Source organism: Clytia hemisphaerica, unplaced genomic scaffold, assembly GCF_902728285.1.
Source record: "Clytia hemisphaerica strain Z4C2 unplaced genomic scaffold, Clytia hemisphaerica genome assembly, whole genome shotgun sequence".
Classification (NCBI taxonomy): domain Eukaryota; kingdom Metazoa; phylum Cnidaria; class Hydrozoa; order Leptothecata; family Clytiidae; genus Clytia; species Clytia hemisphaerica.
In genome coordinates, this window is record NW_027103836.1 from 3,057,200 (window position 1) to 3,080,482 (window position 23,283).

At 32.5% G+C, this 23,283-nt stretch overlaps 2 protein-coding genes across 2 annotated transcripts in view; one reads left to right on the plus strand and one right to left on the minus strand.

Annotated features, from left to right (window-relative positions):
* LOC136807268 (uncharacterized) overlaps nucleotides 1-23,283 on the minus strand; it is a 147,430-nt gene that overhangs the window by 80,854 nt on the left and 43,293 nt on the right. The gene's annotated exons all lie outside the window — the stretch shown is intronic.
* Nucleotides 610-21,815, plus strand: LOC136807274 (homeobox protein OTX1 B-like). Its single transcript, XM_067063880.1, has 4 exons — nucleotides 610-717; nucleotides 17,561-17,868; nucleotides 19,707-19,858; nucleotides 20,572-21,815. Exons 2-4 carry the CDS (start codon nucleotides 17,745-17,747, stop codon nucleotides 21,118-21,120), a joined length of 825 nt encoding a protein of 274 aa, XP_066919981.1. The 5' UTR covers nucleotides 610-717; nucleotides 17,561-17,744; the 3' UTR covers nucleotides 21,121-21,815.

A 23,283-nucleotide genomic window follows, 5' to 3' on the forward strand; every position in this document is an offset into this window, starting at 1 on the left:
ATCAATAAGGGGCGAAGCAAAAAGGGAATAGTGTCCCATATGTTGGGTCCCTTAAGCGTTAAAACAAGTATACCAATTAATTGAATACAATCAAGTGTTTCTCTATTTCAGAGAAATTATTTTGGTTCTAAAATACTCTAAAATATTTTGGTCCATTTTGTATTTTGGGGAAACAATAGGTATAATATCAAAATGAGAAACTAGGGAAAAAAGGAATTCAGTGGAAAGAAAATATACATAGACAGGAATAATTGGATCCGATTTTATTGTTAGAAAAACTATCCTACACTGTCTACCATGTTTGAATGCCCCCTTTTGGATGGGAACGACATATTATGTCAGTCAGGGGGTAAATTGATTGATGACTAATTCCATTACCATATCCATGCTAGCATATATCATAAACCCCCGTCTATCAAAATTACACAAAATTATGACAATGCTTTTAATTTTTAAAAAAGGGAGGAAAAAAATTCATCAATTGATGCAAATTCTATTAAAATTTATCAAAAACAAAATTTTTATAGTATGTTAATGTTCATAAAACATTGGGGTTTAAAGGCTCAACCTTTTAGTTTGACGAAGTAATCCATTGGTGTAAGACGATACAAAGCACTTTCTGTTGGAGAACGTCTTTTTGTTAAGAAGATTTTACAAGTGCTAATTTGGAAGGAACGAGATAATCGCACAGATCATAGTTATTACCTTCATAAAGGTGTAAGTACATTTTCCTTTTTTTCACTGATTAAAATGTAGTCCGTTTATATTCAAACTGTTTATTTTGACATCTCACTTTTCCTGCTTCTACACTCTTTTTCCTAAGAACCGGTAATTTTTGTTGAGACTCAGCTGTTCTTATTTTTTGCACTTTGAACCTAAAATTGTTCTTATCATGTTCTTAATTTTATGGCAAAATTAAGGTAGCATAGACCTATCCTATTTTCACTACTTCGACCCTCAATTTGACTAAAACTCAGTCATTTCAGGATTAGCATTGTTCTTAACTCTTTTTTTCATTTCATCATTTTTGAGCCTCTCTTTTCTTATAAGATTGTTCTTAAAAAAGAGTTTTCTTGATGTTTATAAATTTTGGATCGGTAAATTTGTCGAAGATCGGGCTCCGTCACATTCGAGGGTTCATAGTCATGCACCTTTGTGCCAAAAATCAAAAAAAATTGAATAAGCCAATCTTGAGAAAAGCTGGCAACTAACGCACACACACACGAACGAACATGGGTTAATAAATACGTTTTTTTATAATAACAAATTATATGAACATAAGGTCAAGTATAACGTCCCCGGGGGGATAACGTCATAAGTCAAGAACAAGTCAAGAACATTTTAAGGCTTTGAGGACCCTATAACACCTATTTTCTTAGAAAAATGGATAGAAATACTCACAAAATGGTGAAAATAAGATAAAAACATGTAAAGAATATTTTTACACCCGAATGCTTCAAAAAAAATGCTTCAAAAAAAATTGGATGTTTTTTCAAAAAAAACGTGTAGTTACACGAATTGGAAACCTTTTTCGAAATATATAATGGCTTAAATTTTCAAGGTCATTCCTGAAACAACAACAAAAAACAGAAGAAAAAAAGGAAAAACAAAAATTTAATTAGCATGTGCCTAAATCGTCAGGCATCAATCATAATGTCGTCATTCCAAAAGGATAATGATTAAAAGCACAGTTTGAGATTGCAGTCTTCATTTCTAATCACCAACAAAAATTCAGCTTGGTTTCTGCAAGATTTGATTTATCAACAAAAACGTAATACAATTCACACCATCTTTCTAACGAGATTATTTTGCTCCATAATATTTCCGTTGCCTGCCTGATGCCAAATGTTTAATCAGATGAGCATATATTAAATACATTTGATGTAATTAGTAACTCTTAATTATCACTAACTTTCGATAAATAAAAGCAGTTTAATTATTTCATATGCATTACCTTCATGATTAACATGTCAGTGTTTCCATGCAAAGCTGGATACGATTCGGGTAAAGGCAACAATTCTCATATATTTCTTCCACTGGGTCCGAAGTCATTTCTGTAGGGAACTAGTTTACAATCTAAATATTGAATAATCGAAGATTCTGGTTCGGTTATTTTCTGCATGTCTAGTTTTTCTTGTCGATCAAACGAGTTGTGAATATAGAATGTGTCATTCCAGAGTCGGATCAAATGCCTTTTTATAAAAGCAAATAATCAATAGAACCGTAAGATTATTGAAAGACTACATGTGGTATCTTGTTGTTATTCCGATTACCAATAACTTTGCTCATTCTCTTTCAAAATTTGATAATAACGATTCCAATATTTAATGATGCCTTTATTTCAGTGAGAGCAATTGCCATCTAGTCATACACAGATATAGCTCTTTTATAACCAATTTCAATTTGCAGTTTCAATATCCAATAATCCAGTTTTCATTTGGAATCACTTTGAAAAAAAGCAAGGATCAAAAGTTTTCGTAACATTTACAGAATGATAACGCATAATACCCATTCTTGTAGGTTTTTAATTTATTTTTACGCTTTTTTGATAGTAGCTAAATTGAAAGTGAAAGAAATTAAACTGCAAAAAACAAAAATGTTACAAAACATATACTGATGGCGAAATATATAGCATGGTATGGGCTGACAGTTTGAATTTCCCAGATCCTATTAAAGGTTGGAAATTTAGCCAATAAAATTTTGTTATTCTTTTACTGGTCACACTATCTTAGAGAATTTTAAAACCGAAATTTGGTTTTTATTTTAGTTAGCGAGGACAGCGCTAAATTCGAATTTCCCACTGTTAATTTTTTGAGGCAGCACAGGTCATACCCGTCCTGTATACATCAGATTATAAAAATACAGGAAGGGTCTCCTGTCTACCATAAAACCCCTTAACGCTAAATTGCTGTTGAAACAAAGTTCTTCATCAGTTTGGCAATTAGCACAGAATTCATATATCCCCAGAAAATTTATACAAAGCAAATTTAAAAGACAACCCTACTTGTTTTTATAAAATCCATCCTAAAAAGTCTCAACTTTGAAAAAATTCTATCAGAGGTGTTGAAGACATCAAGAAACTTCTCAATTTTCAGGGAGTTCTTGTGTCGACAAATATCCCATGAAGACTCAGGCTTTTCGATAGGAGGAACCAGTTTTTGAGCTTACTTTTCTAGAACTTAATCGTGCTTTAGGTTTAATCTAAGGTTTTAAGATCAGTTCAGCCTACAGATTATTTCAAGGGGTTCCAATGAAAAAAGTTTTCTTTCAACGAGTAAACGCGTCATCTTAAAATATAAGTAAGATGATTTTCGTATCAAAAACTCGTTCTGAGCTGCTGAAAAAAGTGCTGTTTTTTTGTTGTCTAAGTCGCATAAATCCCTATAAGATATATATCTTTACCCCTTTTCTCTCAATCTGAAGAGAATTAAGAGACGTGAATATATTCGAGGCTTATAATTTTGCTGTCATTAATTTATCGAATATTCAGCGAATGACACACTGACAAAATCACAAAATGTTTTCTTTTTAGAAGTTTACAGATACATGTTTCAATTTTTTTTATCAGATCTTATTAGGTATGAATGGGAAATTTTGCTGTAGTTTTACTACAAATGTTTGACCCAAAAAATTGTCAGTCTACACATATTTCAATATGGGGAGGAAAAAATACTTCAAGAAATTACACAATATTCTTGAAACCAAAAATATGAAGCGAAGTTTCTGTTTGAAGTTAGGCTTAGTGGCTTTGATGTAGGTTGAAGATCTACATAAGTTTTGTTTGAAATGATGAAAAAAATATTTTCAATAAAAAAATGTAATTAACTGAAATTTTCAAAAACCCATGATGTTGAGAGAACACATTGCGAAAAAAAACTGATGATGAAGACCTCGGTGAACAGTAGCATTAAACGATCATCCCCCAACTTCAAAAAAACTTCACAGAAATTGTCGCGTAGAAAGACTTGAAAAGAAAATTAAATTTCAGAAAGACAGAAAATCATGAATTTCTTAGACTGTAGAGCTCTACAGTAGACAGTTTCACAATTACTCACAGGTCACAAGAGAGAAATACCGCACTAATATTTAACATGAGTTTTAAGATTTCCTTATTAATTTCTGATGCTAAAATTTTCAAAATTTTAAATTTCAAACAATTACTGAGTAAAATTACAATAAAATTTCTTCTCGCGTTATAATTTTACAGCAAAGGGCGTGACATGACAGTTGTGCTTGAACTGACATAAAGCCTTGAAAATCTGTAGGTGTTACTTTAAAGTAATACTACAGCTAAGCTCGCTGACGGTACAAAGCTTATCGTGTTGAAGGGGAAGTGTAACGACTTTTACGCATTTCATAATAATGTGAGAAAATTTAAAATGGAACAAAATGTTAGTAGTGTTTCTAGCACGAATAAGTACAAACCTAATTTCAAATACCTTCAATTTTTTGATTTGACAAATTGAGGTTCCTACGAATTTTTCACACTTTAAAATTTAAAATAAACTTAAAACACGAAATTTTTCACTTAAGTGATTAAGCAAAACAATTATACAGTCGATCTGTTCTAAAGATAGAAACTCAAAAATAATTTCGAAATATTAGGTTAAGCGACCATTTATGGTGATTTAACCTTCAGATAATGTAATGAATTTCAGAGAAAGAAGAAAGATATTCGAGCTATTTGACTCTATATGGGCCCCTATATGGTCCTTTTATGTGTAAAATTCGCCCGAAGGTGTCATATCCAGAGCACTTTCTCTTGCGGGAAGACTAGTATGGATCCTAAGGGAGGCCACATAGGGAGATGTTTTTTAAACACCCCCATATACAAAAAAATATTTTTAATATGTAGACTTTTTTCAAATAAAATTCACTAAATGCATCATGTACAAGAGTAAAAACAATTCCACTGGCTAGCCTTCAAATGCGTAATGATGACGTTCACCTCGGTTGTCTTCGTCAAAGTTAAAATCATCAAACTTAAGCTTTTTTGTATAGGAACCAATTAAATTTAGCCCCTGTTGTTGTTACGCTTTCCGTGATTTTCAGCCTCCGAAATATCAAAACCTTCGATCTAGGGATTTTAAAGTGCTTTGGACTAACCATTATTTTTAGCTATTTCAAAAGGCATTTCTAAGGCTCTTGGTTCTAATATTCCTGCCGAAATTGCGACCCTGTTCTTATAAAAATGTAATGACGAAAATCAAGCATGTAATCTGGAAAAGTCACAGACACAGTCAGGCACACACATCCAATAAAATTTCCAGATACAAATCGATTACTTTTAATTCAATAAAACAAAAGCCAAATATTTTGTTTGACGAATCTTTTTTTTGATGATGACATTTAGATTGGTTTTCAATTACTTAAAATCAAACACCAGATATTTTTCGTGGTACTCATTGATCAATTTATTTAGCCCTGTGTTGATTACATTGAATTAGCCATATAGTTTAAGGCTAGACAGTACAAGCATATTCGAGGAATTACTGATCACCGCACGATTACAAGGAAAATTCATTACTTTATCTGGAATTATTTGGAAAATTTCGTCTTAATTTGACATTTTGGTTTTTTGATTTTTAAAAGATGTATTGAATCTGATGTATTGGCAAACGAGGGGTTTATTTTATATTTTAATATATTTTAATAATTTCACTTCCATATTCGAAAGGTAAGGATTTTACTGCAGTTTTAAGAATGCTAAAATGTTAAAGAATTTTCCAATATCGAAATTTGGAAGAAACAGTAGTTCTACAAAGTGCCTAATTTCAAAGCTAGATGGAGAGGAAGTAAGCCCTAGACTAAAGAATTAAGCTGTTTATTTAGAAAGTGTGACTAAGTTAACCGCGTTTCGCTCAAAGTTGATTAAAATTCGAATAGAAAAGACAAAACTCAGGCCTATGTTTATAAGATTAAAGTATTTTCCGGGTTCACGGGGTCAAGTTTTAAATTCAAAAAAAAAGAGCTAATTTTTCCTTTTTTTTTAACAATACAACGGTTTCTTCCTTTATAATTTTGTTGTCATTTTAAAAATTGTATTTGAATTATATTCTGTGAGATTTTACAAGATTTTAATAGAGTTAATCGTATCGCACACAAATTTTAGATTTCCTTCCTAGATGCTTTTCTAGCATAGGTGTGTTACGGCTAAAAAAGTCTGCCCGTGTAACACGGCACGCCAAAATGGAAAAAATCCAAATTTCCCAATCATCACATTATAGGGCGTTAACTTATACCGTATTGATGAAGGCAACAGAATCGTTAAAATTCTTTGTTCTTTTTGAATACATTTTTAATAAAGAAGTATTCGTTGCGGACGTAGAAGGTCTACATATGATAATGAGCCACTGCTACCTCAAATATATTCCTTATATGGTAATAACTAACCCTCCCTCATAATTGTTTTTATACTTTGATAAAATAATGCACTTATCTATTTATTTTAAGAACTAGTAAATTTTTACTGGGGTTTGGCTGTTCTTATTTTTAGCACTTTAAGACTAAATTGTTCTTATCCTGTTCCACGTCGAAATTGACGATCTTGTGCCCATTTTTTACTTCTTTATCACTTAAACTGCTTGATTCTTAAATTATTCTTATTTTTAAGCCTCACTGTTGTTATAGAATTTTTCTTATAAAAAAAGAGTTTACTACTCATAAACATTGAAATGAAATAACAATTTCAAAAAAATATATATAGTAAGATAGTGATCAGTTAAATTCACGTACATTAAACCCCAACCTCTGGCGCCCTAGTTTGACATGAACGACTTCTTAACTCTTTATCTTCAGGCAGGATTAACTTCATTTCCAGAGACAGTTTACAATGAAACTTTGACGGGATTAAAATTCAGCAATATTTTTTTGATTACACATATTTCTATTCATATTGTTTTTTTCTCTGTTAGTACGAAAAAAAAATTGAATATTTCTAATTCCAATTGTATTTTTTTTTGAATTTTTTGATTGTTTGTTTGAAAAGAGTCGAACCTTTGATAAGCGCCTGTACTTAATTCTCGAGCCGAAAAACTGAAAAATTTGAATATTTTACATAAAAATTCGAGAAATAACTTTCAGTGCCCCTTCTTGAGAAAACTTCTGTTATCTTTCTTCCTTCAATGCCAGCTCACAAAAAAGCAAATCTCAAAAAACATAATTCCCCTAAAGCTTTGGTCTAAGAAAGCAAGAAAAAGGAGGACTTTCAAAGTCTATCCGATTTTTGAAGAGGGTTTAGATATGTTTAACTTGTAAGCTTAAGTCAGATCTTTAGGTTTAAACGATTCTAAGTATGACTTTGTTGAGTAGGATTTGTCAAAATTGGAAAGACTCATCGGTTGATTCATGTTTTCTCTCAATTATCAAAAAAGTATCGATTACTAATTTCTGTTGACTTTAGAAGTTAAAGTTACAGTTTAATATGTATTATCTCATAAACACTTTTTCTGCTTAAAGAGTCTTTTTAAACCGATATAAGAATTTGACAAACTATGCTTGTTGCTGACTTTAGGTTGTTTCACTTTTATGAAAAGTAGGGGTTCGATATGAATGGATTGGTACTGTCGAGTTTTTTATTTTGATGGATTTTTATTTTTTTACATAAATTAGAATTATAAAATTGTTTTTAAATCGAGCAACAAGAGAATTCAGAGTGAACTCGCTTAATAATGGCTTCTTATCGGAACCTGAGTTTTTTTATTAGAGTCGTTGAAAATTTTGTCTTAACTTATTTTGAATTTATTTTTAGTTTTTTTTCACAATTTCTAATTTTTGATTATTTCAATGATTTAATAAAATTTTCAACGCTGCCTTGAAAACAGTTTTAGCATTTGTTTGGTAGCGAAAATACCATAATATTTCCAATTAGAAACAATTTCTCAACAATTGATTACTATAATTTTAAAATTATATCAAAACCTTTTCAACTTGTTGAGATTAAATTTCAGTAAGGTTTTGAAATACCAAATTTTCTTTTTTTTTTAGTAGGGACTAAAACTTGTCAAGATAATTCTATGATTATTTTATTTCCGATGTGGGCTAAAAGGGCCTGTGAAACAAGAATATTTGGAACAATTGATTATAACTTCAAAACAACTGCTTGTACTTGAGGTGGATTAAAAAAATCTTGAATTGGCAAAGAACATATTTTTGTAGTAAATGGTTGCCAGAAAAAGAAACCGTTTCGTTTTTTTGTCATGAGATAATTCAACAGGGAATGTGGTTTTAAAACTTTGCACTTTTTACTGGGTTAAGACAAGTTTTTATGTCAACATTGCATCAAAATAAATCCCACTACTTCATAACGTCATAATTGTTGTTTGCTGTACATTGTCAAGATGATATGCATTTTTCGATGATTTCTTTTTAAATGAAAATTCCGTTAATTGGGCTAAAGTAGCTCAAAAATGCCGAAAAATAGCGACAAAGATATTTTTCATTATTTTATGTAAACCCACGTGAATGAAGTCAGTGCCGGAGGGTGCGTTTTTCGGTAAAAATTGGGATAAATTAGAAAATTTTGAAAATTTAGAAGTTCAGGGGCATACACGTTTTTTTTTTATAAGAACGTTAAAAATTTTCGAAGCCTTCGGATGTTCTTAGTTTTTTGGATTTGAAGCCTAAAAATGTTCTTAAAATGTTCTTATTTTCAGTATTTTTTGAGCATTTTGATGTGATTTCTTAAGAAAATGCATCTTTTTAAGTCTCCAAAGCCTTAGAATGTTCTTAGAATGCTCTTAAATTTTTGGGCCTCGAAGCCTTATGTTCTTATATAGTTTGTTCTTATAAAAAAAAACGTGTATGACTTATTAAAGGTTTTTATAAGAACATCAAAAGGTTGAAACCTTCGGACATTCTCAGTTTTTCAAGGCCTCTAAATTTTCAAAAAGTGTTCTTGTTTTCAGATTGCGTCATTTTTTTGGTCTAACTTCCAAAGAAATTGCGTGTTTTAGAGTCTGAAAAGGTTTAGGATTTTCTTGGAATGTTCTAAATGTTTTATCCTTGAAGCCTTATGTCCTTTTAGACTTTTTTCTTGTATAAAAATACGTGTATTATGTAAAGTTTTATGTTCAGCAGAGTGTCAACTGTATATCCAAATGAAGAAAGGTTACTTTCTACATTTGAAATTTATTGCGAAAATGTGTAATAGGAACTATGAAGGAAAACCAGAAGGCCCAAAATGTTACATACTCGTCGGCCATCTTGAAAAAAAAATGCAATCTGTCTATCTCGTCAACATACTGCGATAGAAATATCATAATTGAACAATTTAATAAATCCAGAATTTCTTAAAAACAAAGAATAAAATGTCAGTGATTCCAATAGCCTTCACTTAAGGAGACAGTATATTTCAAATACGTCACTTTTTGAACGGTTAGGAAACTACGTGAAAAATCCATTACCAATTTCATGAATTGAAATGTTTTTGTTTTCTTAGGATCTGCTAAAATCATTAGGGTTTTCAGAGTGTTTCGTATAAATTCATTCAATTTTTTTGGCAAAAAAGGCAGATAAATTTTCAACACGGTTTTATTAATTAGATTTTCAAGGAATTATGTACCCTAAAATAAACAAAAAATACCCAGAAAATTACAAGGGAACAATTTGTCAATATTTTATAAAATTTCAAGTAGTGTAACTACAAAGGGCGAACAGAAATAAATTAGTTGGTCAGAGAAAGAAATTCAGAATGATTTGACATTATGGAGATAATAATTTATCTCCATACTACGGCCGTTACAGTATTGTTTTTCCATTGTTCATCGAACACAATGAGCAGATTGTAAGGAGGTTCCCTAACGTTGAATACGATAACAAAAGGAAAAAGAATTTCTCTCTTTCTCTCTAGCCCAAGAAACTGAGAGAGAAACATAACTATTTAAGACGAAAATCGTTGAATTGATTAGATTTCAAGACTCGGTTAACGCGGATAAGACCTACAGGTAAGCGCTTTAAAACCAATGTTTCTATTTTCTTTCAAATGTCATCGAGAATAAGAAGGTGTATTTAGAGGGTTGTGTCCTCTTAAATGTGAAACTGATTAGAAGTAAAAACTACTTCTTATGCTAAATCTTTAACCAGTTAGATCTTCCCCAAGACAAATAACCCAACCCCTTTTTAGTTTAAGTATTTTAACCCTGGATTTTCATTTCTGAGTATAAAAATTATCTTGATAATCAATGATTAGAAGTATGTTTGTTAGTTTAAGTAAACTCGTAAGATTTCTCCTAAACTCTTACTTAAGTCTAAGAGATGTCTGATTTATTCCTTAAGTAAGATTATATTAACGCTAGTCATAAATCCATATTGTAGAAAATCCATATCTTTAGCTTTGAAATAGAAATCTTATTTAAGGTATTAGTTTAATGAGCTACAAGTTAGAGCGATCGTGTCCATAGGCGAAGCGAGATTACCCTGCAAAATTTATGTGGGAGTGCAGACATTTAGGACACATTATCTTTTGATAAAACAAAGACAATAATTACAGTGTCGTAAAAACCGTTCTCATCCATAAACTTTGCAGGGTATCTCGCTACGCCTATGCTTAAAAGGATGTCATAGAATCGAATACTGTAGTAATGATTGAAAAGTCTGAAGTGTAGTTTATATTGGTATAACACTGTGGAACTTTTTCTAAAAGATTCCCATTCATACATTTAAACGAAAAAGCATAAAAATTTCCGGAGAGGGCAAAATCCCGGGGCAATTGGGAAAAATTCCTTGGGACAATTTCCCTAGAATCTTTAAATTTTTTAAAATATTTTTGACGAGCTTTTCGATACAATTTTCAAATCTTAGAAATATTATCAATCAAAGTTGAAAACTGATTTTTTACGTGGTAAGAAAATTTTGATCTTTGACATGTTTTGACATCGTTTGAGTGATCAAAATTTCAAAAACATTTTCTTTCTAAAAGTTGAATGCGTCACTATGTGACACATTAAAAAATTACAAAAATTAATGTTTTCTCAATTTCAGCGTTCCTATAGATTTATTATCAATGCCATATAGCTAGACTACTCCAATCCTAATCTATCACTACATTAGTTGTCCACTTCGTATCAGTTTGAACCGTTGCAATTTACTTTACACATACATAAAATATATAAAGTATATTTTTGGAGACCAAGAAAATCATGTTGAAAAAAATTTTTTACCCAAATTGTCATCAAAATTGTATTATAAAGTCAATCATTTAAATTTTAATATATTTTTCGGTATTTTACCAAAATCGGAGTATTATTTTCTTGAAATACAGGAAGTTATCAGTTAAAATAACAGTCAACCGGCCACTAAAATAATTAGATCATAATAAAATAAGCTGTTGTAGTTTAAAGCAATTTCTGCTGAAGATACATCCTGGGTGGTCGGAGAACCTACGCCAATTTTGAAATAAAAACTGTAATAGAACAACATTTTCCCTTAATAAAGAAATTCATGAATTTTCTGGACTTGATGCTTATTAGGCAAGCTTACAAGTGTTACATTATGTGAATCGGTTTTGTTTATGTTGGTACGGTATACACGAGGCACTTCAATACTTTCAAAAGCTAAGAATAAACAATACAGATACCGCAACTATTTTTGGAAGATGGTACTTTAGTACTAAAATAAATATTTTTCACTTATATTTTGATTATTTTGTCAGCAATGATGTGTCAAAAACTTGTAAAATCACAGTTCTTTAAGTAAGCATAATTATTATCTTGACTTGCTTTAGCTTAATAATTTCCGCATAGAAATTTTAACCAAAAATATTCTACAGTTTCTTAAGTTTGATCGGTAAAAATAAAATCAGAATCGAAACATTCTTATCTTGTACTAAAATAAACAATTCTAACCGTTGTGCGTTAGTTTTTTATTTCTTAAAATCTTGTACTAAAAAATTCTAAAATAATTTTTCAACAAATACAAATGAAAATAATTTAACGAAAATCAACAAAAATTTTAGGGTACCTTCTTTTGATCATTTGGTCGGTTATCCAAACCAAAATGACACATTCATGTCAATATTTTCACTTTCAATTCTAAGTGCCTGAAGTGACATATCACGATGGAGTACTGAGCGGTTGCCAACCGACAAAAGACATTTTCGATTGGTTCTCTCAAGCATTACCAATGGTCTCAAAGTTGGTCATTTTCTCATGAGGGTTTAATTTAAAGTTTACTTTTCTTGACTGTCAATAAAATTCAAAAACTTTGAAATTTGAGTAGAATAGAATTCTAAAATATGTCTTTTCATTAGAACAAAGTTTATAAGAACATTTTTGGCTCAAATCTGGAAAAAAATAAGAATTATTTTCGCAATCACAAGTCTTTTAATTTCCAACTCTAAATTAGAGCAGATTTGTACGACTTGAGAACCAAAAGTAATTTTGTATGAGCGAGTTTAATTTCTAGATGATAATAAACGCCGATAAGCATATTGTCCAAAAAATAAAAAGCACATCCAGGCTCAGCCATAATTACAAAGTTCTAATAAAAAACGTGTAGCCTACCGAAGGGATTTTTATTTTTAAAAGGGTACAGAGTAGCAGGCATATAACTCTTAAGTAAACCACAGATTCTTAAGATCATTAATAAATCGCATCAACACACAGGAAGTGAGTTATAGATTAAATCCCCCAAATACCTAAAGCTGTTATTGTAATATAATCATCATGATACTGAAAGATGGGCAACCCAAGTTATCAATCGAAGCTCTCCAAATTAAGCTGTTTGTTTTAGTATATAATCAAAGGTTTACCGCATTTAAGGGGAAACTCAAGCCATTTCAAAATGGCGCTGTGAACTGTTAACACAGTGAACAAACGATACGAAAAGGTGGGTGGAATGTCAATAAATATAAAGGGCACTTATCAAGTACTAGGTTTTGGTATACCATAAAATATTTCATACATAGAGAATAAACAATGAAAGAAAGTAACCAAAGAACTACAACTTTTAGGGGTAGACGTTTAAAACCATATAGATGGGAGAGACACCACAAAAATATTGAAATTATCTACTTTCTTTGATTTCAAAATTTTACCATTGCGAGCTTAATAAGAAAAATATCTGGAGAGCATCATTTTTTGCCACCACAAAGTGTTTAATTGAAACTTAATGTGTTTGGCTGGTAGGAAGAAGAAGGAATCTTAAAGACAAGAATGACTTGATACCATAAAGATTCGAATCATTTTTGAAACTTGCCGTATACTTTTTTTGATGTGGTCAAAGCGAACAAGTTTTGACTAAGTATGTTATAAGAGGACCCGAGAGATTAAAGATACCCTCTAAATATCATCAACCAAAAATTGTTTTTCTTGATAAGTAGCCGATTGCTTTCTGACCACAATAAGCCGATGCTACACTATTAAAATATTTCTCACGTTAAAAAATTGTCTAGTTTGCATTTATTTAAATTTAAATTTTAATTAAAAGTACATTACTTTTAAGAAACCATAATCAGTCTCAAAGGTTTTCATAACTTGAGTCGAGTAGGTCACCGATTTGCTATAAACCATAAAAATAATATGAGAGAACTTTTGAAATATCTTGAAATGTTTCCGCTGCGGGGAAATTTTGAAAGGCATTGCGTAGATATAGACGTGACCTTTAGTTGGCAGTATTTCCAATATGATAACAGGTATTGTGAAGTGTATGCACACACTTGTGGTTGTACTTTCATGTATGATTCACGCTTCTCTGAAAATTCTCAAGTATGAGAGGACATGCTGAAATGACTGAGGCTTTTTAGCGGAAAAATCTTTTACCCCTTAGGCATGCACTTTTTTCTGCAATTTCATATTTAGGTAAGGCTCAAAACTCACAAATAACTTAAACAGAGGAAGAATCTCAAAAATAAGCCCCAGCTTTAATGGTCGAAAATATCATTTTTGTTCAACAGTGGCCAAGACCAGTGAAAAGATAGCCAAACTTTATACTAAGAGCACAATAATCTAGGACGTTTACAGCATCTTTTGATTATTGCACGAGTCAACCGCATTTTCACCGTGACAAGGATATTTTTCCGGTAGAAAATACGCATAATGCAAGGGTAGCTGTGTTTTTTTAACCAAAAGGAAAGAAAAATCACTCATTAATTTCTCATCTACTGTGTGTTTGGATCAACCATGATTATTTTTTACATCAAGTGGATTTAGAAACTCCTCCTGTTTAACTAAGTAACTACAACACAAAACCAAAATAAATTGCGCTTTCAACTATGACGAGGCATTTATACTTAACACATAAAAAAGAATCTAAAACGGACAGGACCTAGATGGTATGAGGAAAAAAAATCGGGAACTTTACTTTACTTTTTTTTCCTGAGGAAAATAAGTCTTGTACAGGGGTACTCACAATGATCTTACTTAACTTTAGAATCCCATATGGGAAATTTTCCTCATAGTATTCTTCTGAAAACAGAGGTCATCTGAATCTCAGGGAGACGGTATTACAAGTATAGATGTCTCGAATTTAGAAGGGTCCACTTTCCTTTCACCTACGCTCGAAGGTTAAGAAATCGACTTTGTTTATTATAAAATCAGATTAAATCAAGAGGTGCGAAGCTATATTCATTTATCGCCGAAAATCTATAAAACGAGGAAAGTATTTTTGCATGTCCGGCTCATGATATTATAAAGCCTTCTTAAAGTCGTCTGATCGTTTTCCTGACTGTTTCAATTTAAGAGCATTAAAGATTTTGTCAAGCCAATCTAAAAAAACAGTTTTCCATTTGGATCGCGGTCACAGATATATGACATAATTTTGTGATTAGAATATTTTGAGGCACTTTATCTGAGCAAAGCTTTCTATTTGAAGTTTAATCTTAGTCTAATAAAGGGATTTTCAGGATTGGAACAAGTACGAGGAAAAAAGTCGGTACCATTAGCCAAGAGATAAGGATCACCGACTCCTTAACTAAAATCTACAAATACTCAAAAAGAAGATTTATAGATTCCCATGAGATTAAAAGTCATAAAAAAAGTTATGAAAACAAAACAAAGAAAAAAATATTACACGTTAATACATCAATCTCCACTAATATTGACCAATGGGAGGGGAAAGAAAAAAAAACGGCAAACTAATTCACTACTACTATGTACAAACTCGTTGGGTATTTTGGTTTTTTGATTCAGTGAGATTTAACAAGAAGGAAACCGAAAACTCAGTTTTCATGCGAGAACATGCTCACAGAATACGCCCTCAATCGCAATACGTAATCATCAGTAGGAAGTTCATGATAGTTTTGACTCATGTATTTTTCCTATAGATTTAAAACTCTATGTATCGATGCTGAATCAGCATCTTCACTGATCTGTTGTTAGGAGTCATCATTACCATAGGAAAATATTGAAAGAGGTCACCGTGACTTTTTTGGTGCATTAGAAGGGAGACAATATGGACGACAAGGGTCCTATCCCAGGATAGTTGCACCTATCAGACACCGTCGACCCTGTGTTTGCAATACAACAAAGCCATTGCGTATCTGTGATTATACTCCAACAAGTGTTATTTATGCGAGCAGCGTCACCAGCAAGACACAATGTCCGCCTTACCTCCCTTTGGGTAATTCAGAGCGATTAGCGGCATTATAAGTCATTGCGAAAATTCGTAAATTTACGTAAGGCTGCTCCATCCGCTATGCTTGATGACGAGTCTTGCAATACGTTGGTTTGAAATTAGGCGCGCAAAATGAGGCCACCATGAGAAAGAAAGGAAGTTTTCGTTATTATTGATTTAGCAGCCCAACGTGGCTATAGATATGAATGAAATCGGCCGTTACATTATGCTAATGCAAACTATGTGGCTGTCTGAGCTGTCAAGGTTGAAATGAATGAACATTTTTCTCAATAAAGTCCCTATGTTACCCCCATTCAATTCAAAATGACATAAAGTTTGTACACATTTTCAAATACAATAATTAAAAGTTTGAATTCCTTTATTTAATTTTGCAGAGACATCAGCGAGCCGTGAAATTCAGGTTTTTGTAAAGTACAAACGCTACCGGCTTGCTTGGCCGCTTTCCGGCAGTTTTATTTATTTATTTACTTCTTAATTTCCTCTTTTCGTTTTCATTTAAATTAAAAGTTTTCTTATACATTGATACATTGACATTAAAAGATACAATAGCTCGGCGGTGCTCCTCTACTTACTCAAACACAAAAACAATTAAAATCGGGTTAAAATTTCCGTATAGCACGTTTAGTTTAAAAAGTGTCAATTCTAGCGTGAGAGAGCGCAATCGGGTCCTGTTTTCCGACTTTTTTTTTGTCCGTGATTATTTTAGAGGAAAAAGCTACTGATCTTGAACAAATAACGTATACTATAGTTCAAACAATGCATGGTCAAAAACAATACATATGTGAAAGAAAACAAACAATGTTATTTATTTGAACAATGATCAACAACAAAACGACAAACTCAACTATTGTCTTACATTTATAAAGTACACAAATCGATCAATCGTAAATCATATAACACTGCCAACCACTTAGATTCATATTTTACAATGTCATGGATGCTTAATAGCACTGGTTTAGGGCAGCAGGGTCTAAAGCAATTTTGAACTATTAGTTATTTTTTTAGCCTCTTGACAATCTGACATTTTTAAAAGGGGGAAGCCTTAGTTGTCATTACTTGCGGTTTAGGAAAGCATTGGTGACATCTGTAGGAAAGAAACTTTATTTTACTATATTGCATCCTCTTATGTTATTTGAAGGAGACATTCTGTTGTCAGGTTCATTTATGGGATATTCTTTGATTTTAAAAGTCTGCAATAGCACTAGGGTTGAATCGCGTCTTTAATTTTTGTGGATATTCATTTAGTTAGATTGACTTTTGATACAACTCAAGTCAAGTTAACTTTTAAATTTTTAAAAACTACTTGGAACTGCTTAGTGGCTTTTATATGAAAGTTCCGAAGGTCTGCAAACAGCTTTAGGTTTTTTTGTTCGTTACACTTTGGTTTAAAAATTGTTACGTTTTTTTACTGATACCGAGGCTACTCAAGCCAATTTGGGATACAAATCTAGACACCTTATGCCAAAGTCTTTGGAGATTGATTAGAATTAGAGGCTGTGGAAATTTAGGAATGGGTCATTATCTTGCTAAAGTTAGATTCAGGTTTGACTGATACCTTTTATGGTACACGTTTTTTTTTTATTAGAACCCAGTTTGTAAGAACATTTAGGCTGAAATTTGGCAAAAATTTAAGAACATTATAAGAACATGTCCAGCCTGAGAATCGAATAGTTTGACGAAATTCGCTTACAAATCTTTAGAGTTCGTAAGGAAATTTTTGCAATTATTACTGTAACTATTCCTCTCATCTAAAAATAATAGCAAATTTACTCGATTTTTAACCCAATATCGACATTCAAAGGTTTTATTAGATTTTAAGCGAATCGATCTCAAGAACGTCAATAAGAACATTTCAAACTGAAAATTGATGAGAAAATAGGTACATCCAGCCTCAGCTAACTAAAACTAAGACGTTCTAATAAAAAAAAAACGTGTAGTTTAATGATTATTGGGTAAAAAAAAATTATGATTTTAAATTTTCTTTTAACAGACAACAAACTAACAACGAAGATAACCAACAAAGATTATACGTAATAACCAGTGACATCACACCTTCCAAAGCAACGATTTTGGAAAAACACATAATATATTCAGACGTTCACACCTTTTCAAAGTAGTTTTAATAACAATCTTCCACCATTTCACACCCAGCGGCACCACCACCACAAGAAGATATGGCTTGGCCTTCACCTTACAACGGTATACCATCGTATTCACCAATGCCGCCCAACTGCATTGGATTTCCATACCACCCTAGTGGCGTTAACGTTCATTATCCACTAGCTCCTAGTTGTGGAGGTAAGCAATCTTTTTTGAAAAACCTCGTGCATTTTGTTGGTATATCAGAAATGAAACATGTTTTTAAAGCTTGCTGGTTTCTAAACCATGATTCTTTGGTTTCACAATGCTTTAATTTAAGAACGATAATTTTAGTTTAAATTTTAAGGGTTTAAATTATAGGTCAAAATTCAAATTATGAAAATCGCCATACATATATTAGCTAGGGAGCCTTCAAAGGTTTAGACTTTCATTTAGATTCAAATTTAGCTGATTTAAAATCACGATAAAACTTTTGGGAAACACATTTGAAGGTTGGAAAAGTCTGCAAGAGCTGACTGCTCATAGATTAAAAAATAATATTTGAAAATTATATCCAATTTCTCAGCTCAGTAACACAGGGTGTGCTTTAGTTTGAAACCTGACGAAAATTGCTTCAATAAGTTCTCCAAATCTCTTGAAGCTCTGAGAAATGACAGTTTGACAAGACATACTTCAAACTTGCAGAACATTGTTATCGACATTTTTTGGGATGGGGATACTTAAGTGATCGACAGTGAAAGACTTCAGATGTGAAAGCAAACAAGAGCTTCGAATACCTTAAAATACTATCTATTACTAACTGACATGCACAATAATTTACAGTGATATGAACTGTGACAATTTGAACAGGCATTCAAAACATTCACATACAGATTTTCCTCATTTTGGCCTATACTAAATATGCTTTAATTTAAGTGGTTTTGATCGAGTCTTTCGGGGTCAGCAACAAGCTTCTTTTATAGTACGTGTAAATCAATTGTCTGAATCAAGACATTTTTAAAGAAATTTTAAGAGATCTTCTTGAAATTTCAAATTAATGTGCATTTCGAGAAAAATTGAATAGTAAAAAACAAAGGCTTCAAAATTTGATGCTTTGTAAATGGCTTAAAATCTTACAAAAGACCAGTTTACAAAATATCATAGCCAGAAGCTAAAAAAATAAAGTTGATCAATGGAGAAATGGGAGGGAAAGCAAAACGAGACACCTAAGAATCTATTTCCTCCAGTTTGGAAGTCAATGTGGAAGTGAATAAAAACCAAATCCTGTTTTCTGGCTACAAAGTTGGCTAAAAAATAACAAAGCTTCAAGTGTCAACTATATGTCCAACCATTTTGATAAGATTTTCCATCCCTTTATACACATCACTTGATAAATTTACAGGAAATTTCGAGAAGTGTCAAATTATGAGCTTTGCCAAATAAGTTTCTCTATCAATCACGATACTTTCGAGTTGCCCACAAACTTTCAAAAATTTATCTTAACCCTTAGATTTACTTTGTCAGGAATATTAATTCTCGATGTAAGAATAAGACAGCAGACAGAATTGTCAATAAAGTTTCCAATAAATTGTCACTGTTTATAAAGTTATTTTCCTTTGGGAGGGTTTAGGCTGATTTTCCGGCCGATAGAACACCCCCTTCTCATAGACCCGGTAGGATTTTTTTAGCCAGTGGGGGTAAATATATTTAACAGACCAAAACCTGATGGGGATTGATATTCCCATGTATTTTATGGCTGGGGGTGTGAATTCCATTGTTTTCGAGTAAGAAAATTCAGAGGGGATGGAAAAAATAGCATTATAAATTGCAGAGGATTTACTTAAATGAATATTTTAAGCGGGAACAAAAATGAAATTTTGCACTAGGGACGATTTTTTGGCCAATATTTCAATGGGAAGGGGTTGCAGTGGGTTTGTGAGAAGGGGATGTGATAAAAGTATATTATCGGGGTTGTATCCTTCGTAATGTTAATTTGGGTGTAAAGCAAGAAGCAAAAATAATTTCTAAATTATAACACAACCCAATTTTTTTTTTAGTGTTCCCAAGAAAGCAGCGACGGGAGCGGACCACTTTTACAAAATCTCAACTGGAAATATTGGAAGACCTATTCGCTAAGACTCATTATCCAGACATATTTATGCGAGAAGAGGCTGCAAGGAAAATCAATCTTCCAGAATCTAGAGTTCAAGTAAGCCTTAGAATTACGTAATTCTAAAAAACACAAATCTTTTAAATAGGGCAGTTGGATTCCAACTTTTGTCCTTCGTAGTGGAGGCTAGAAATTCAAACATTTCACTTTCGGGGAAAGAACAGACTCGGTTAGGTTGCTAATCTCTGAAAAGAAAGGTACGGAGCTATTTGCGAGAGTCGAAATGACGCGGAACAAACAGCTACCTTGCATAAACTTCCCGCGTCCGTGTTTGAAAACAAAACATAGGGCAATAATAAGGGATATTTTACTACGGACTCTTTGAATGCTAAAGTTTTTATCAATGATTTTAGTATAGTTTCATTAACAAAATATTTGTTTATGTTTCGGTAAAATGTCACTCTTTAATTTAATTCGTGAGCAAATCTTTCACATAAAAAGCGGTCTCGATTTCCTGGTCTTTGTCTAATAATCGAGTCTGGCTGCATACGTCTGATAAGCAATGGACAAATTAAAGCAAACAAGAGGAAACACGAGGAAAAGGGTTCACAGTGACATACCTTTTGACGAACGGAATATACACTTTGGCCCAATTTTCGAGCCCATATTGTTTGAAACTTTTGGTGATTCATTGTTTTAAAATCCTTTTATGGTCTTTTGTAATACCACGCGTCTTAGAGCTTGGAACTGGGCATCCTAGTACTTGGCAGTATAGGTCAAAACTAAACATTTTCATTTTTTTCCCAAAACAGGTCTGGTTCAAAAATCGTCGAGCAAAACACAGACAGAAGGCTAAACAAGACAAAGAGAAAACCTCGAAAAAGACTTCAAACTCAACTTCAAGCGACACCAGCGAACTCAGTAAGACAGGATCAATATCACCAGCACCATCAATCAGTCCAAAAGTCAGTAACATTGTCGCCTCACCACCAGAGAGCCCGAGCTACAAAACAACGATATCGACCCCATCATCCAACATGAACTCCATCTGGAGTCCTGCTAAAAACCCATCACCATACGAAGCACCACGTACCGTATCTCCTATCCTCAGCCCCTGTGCAGGAGGAGGGGGTAGCAACCCTGGTAGTGGGGGTGGTTCCTCCTATAACCAAAGCAGCTCCTCTCTATACACTCATACACCTTACAATATGTCACATACGAGGAACGACTACCCTCAGTATGGTACCATGCCCTTTTCAACGTCGGTAGGAGGGCATAGTAATCATAACTCGAGTGATATAATGGACTTCCCAAACGAATATCATCCTCAACAGAGTGCTCCTTGGTATTCCAGCATGTAAAAGTCTAGAATGTATAGGTAGAAGTAAACTGGTGTAAAGATTAATAAACGAAATATTGTTTTTTAAAGAGACCTTTGTATATAGTGTTTAGGAACAGTCAATTTTTTTATTTTTTTTTTTAAATGTAGATTTTTCAAGTTATCATATTCGAGTTTACCAACTCTAGATTAACTCGGTGACTATCAAAATAGGTTTTTGAGTCTTTCTATGTTGCGTGAAGATCTGGTTCTTAATGTGGAGAAGTTTTAGAATGTTTTCAATGGAATGGTTACAAAGTTTTATCAAAGCTTTTATTGAACTTCTGATGAGTAGAGCTTATGATTCAAAACTTATAATCACAATGTCTCATTTTCACAAATTTTCAAAAACATTGTTTCCAGGCTAATCTAGCTTTAAACCAGCGTCGTGTATGTTAGATGGAGGTTGTTTTGGCGTTTCTTGTGAAAAAAATGCCTTTTATTTGGTACTGGTGTCGAATTTAAGGCTTACGAATTTTAGAGTTTCTTTTCATGTTATTTTTGAAAACATAAAATGTATATTTTCTAGATTAAAAAAATTACGCAAAGATATATTTTTTGATATATTTTGCTCATTATTTAAACATCTTTTAATTTTTGTTATATTAACTATTTCTTTATAAATAAGTATTTACAGTATTATAAATCGAGTTAAAAAAGTCACATTAAAATCTGTAATTCTAATTGTCAGTTTTTAAACCCATCAAAAATTGAACACACAGTTGATGCTCTCTAATTCGATTTTCAAGGGGAATAGAATTTTTGTCGAATAAGGGAGCGCATTGAATAGTAAAATGTCGTTTATGAGGGTTTCTTGTTGACGGTGACTTTCAATATTATCGAAAAAGGGAGCGTATCGAATGGTAGAACGTCGAATAAGAGAGCGTCAACTGTAACTAGTAAAACCGACATTTTTGCTTCGTACCACATTTCACACCAACACAACAAGTGTAGAATGACAAAATATACCCTTTGGCTTTGTGAAGTGTGTAGATCTCTCCAGAATAGACAGGACAATTCTAGGAAAGTTACCCCTCCCCCAACTGAGAAATGCAAGGCCTGATACTTATCCTAAAAATCCCCCTCGGAAAAATAAAATTTGACCAATATTGAGATAGATATACAAGTTGGATTGTAAAATCCAGACTATGACTTGCTAAAATGTAAGGTTAATAGACAAAGTCATACCAATGAAGAAAACACAATTCATGATATTCATGATGTAATCTTTTCGTTGATTGACCCTCCGAATCAAAACATTTGGCCGCCATTATTGGTGGCAAAACATTTGTGTTCTTAAAAACTTAAAGGCATCCTTTTACTTCTACCGCAATAAGGTCTCTTGGATGTCAGATGAAATCCTTTAAATAACCCATGACATCAAGTGAGAAATATTTTCAGTTATACAGCTCAGTGGTATGTTGATATGATGCGAGCGGTGTCCCAACACAACCATTATATTGTTTTTTGGTGTCATGTACAATTTTTTCATAAGAACTTTTAAAATTTTGGAACCTACAGATATTCTTAATGACGTTTAAGTGTTGAGCCTAAGATTGTTTTTAATTTATCTTATTTTCACCGTTTTGTGAGTGCTTTGTGCTATTTGATTTCCGTGTTCTGCAAAGCCTCAAAATGTTCTTAACCTGACCTTTATATTTAAGGCATCGAAGCCTTATGTTCTTATATAGTTGGTTCTATTAGAAAACATGTATATGTGGTTTTAAGAATGTCGTTGTAACGAGACACCATCTTGAGTAAGCGGCACTTTAGGAATAGAAAAGGTACCGGCCATTGTTTTGATAGTGACGAAGAAATTTGTTTAGGTGCACCCCAAATATACATTTGTCCGTTGATGTTGATGTCGTAGAGTGGATAGAATGGAGTATTTATGTTTCCAAAGTATTGAAAGGAAAGTTTGAGGTAGTGACTGTGTAATATCGCATATTTGAATTCAAACAAACCTAATATCATGAAACTCGAAATTTTACCTAGGAAAATACTTAAATTCTCCACTCTTACTCGGCCCAGACAAGTTGACTTGTTTTCTCAATCGCATTCTCACTTTTGGGATACTGATGCTATTAGAGGTTTTACAAGAACTTAAAGATTGAATCGTAAGATTAAAACAATTAACTAGCTCCAG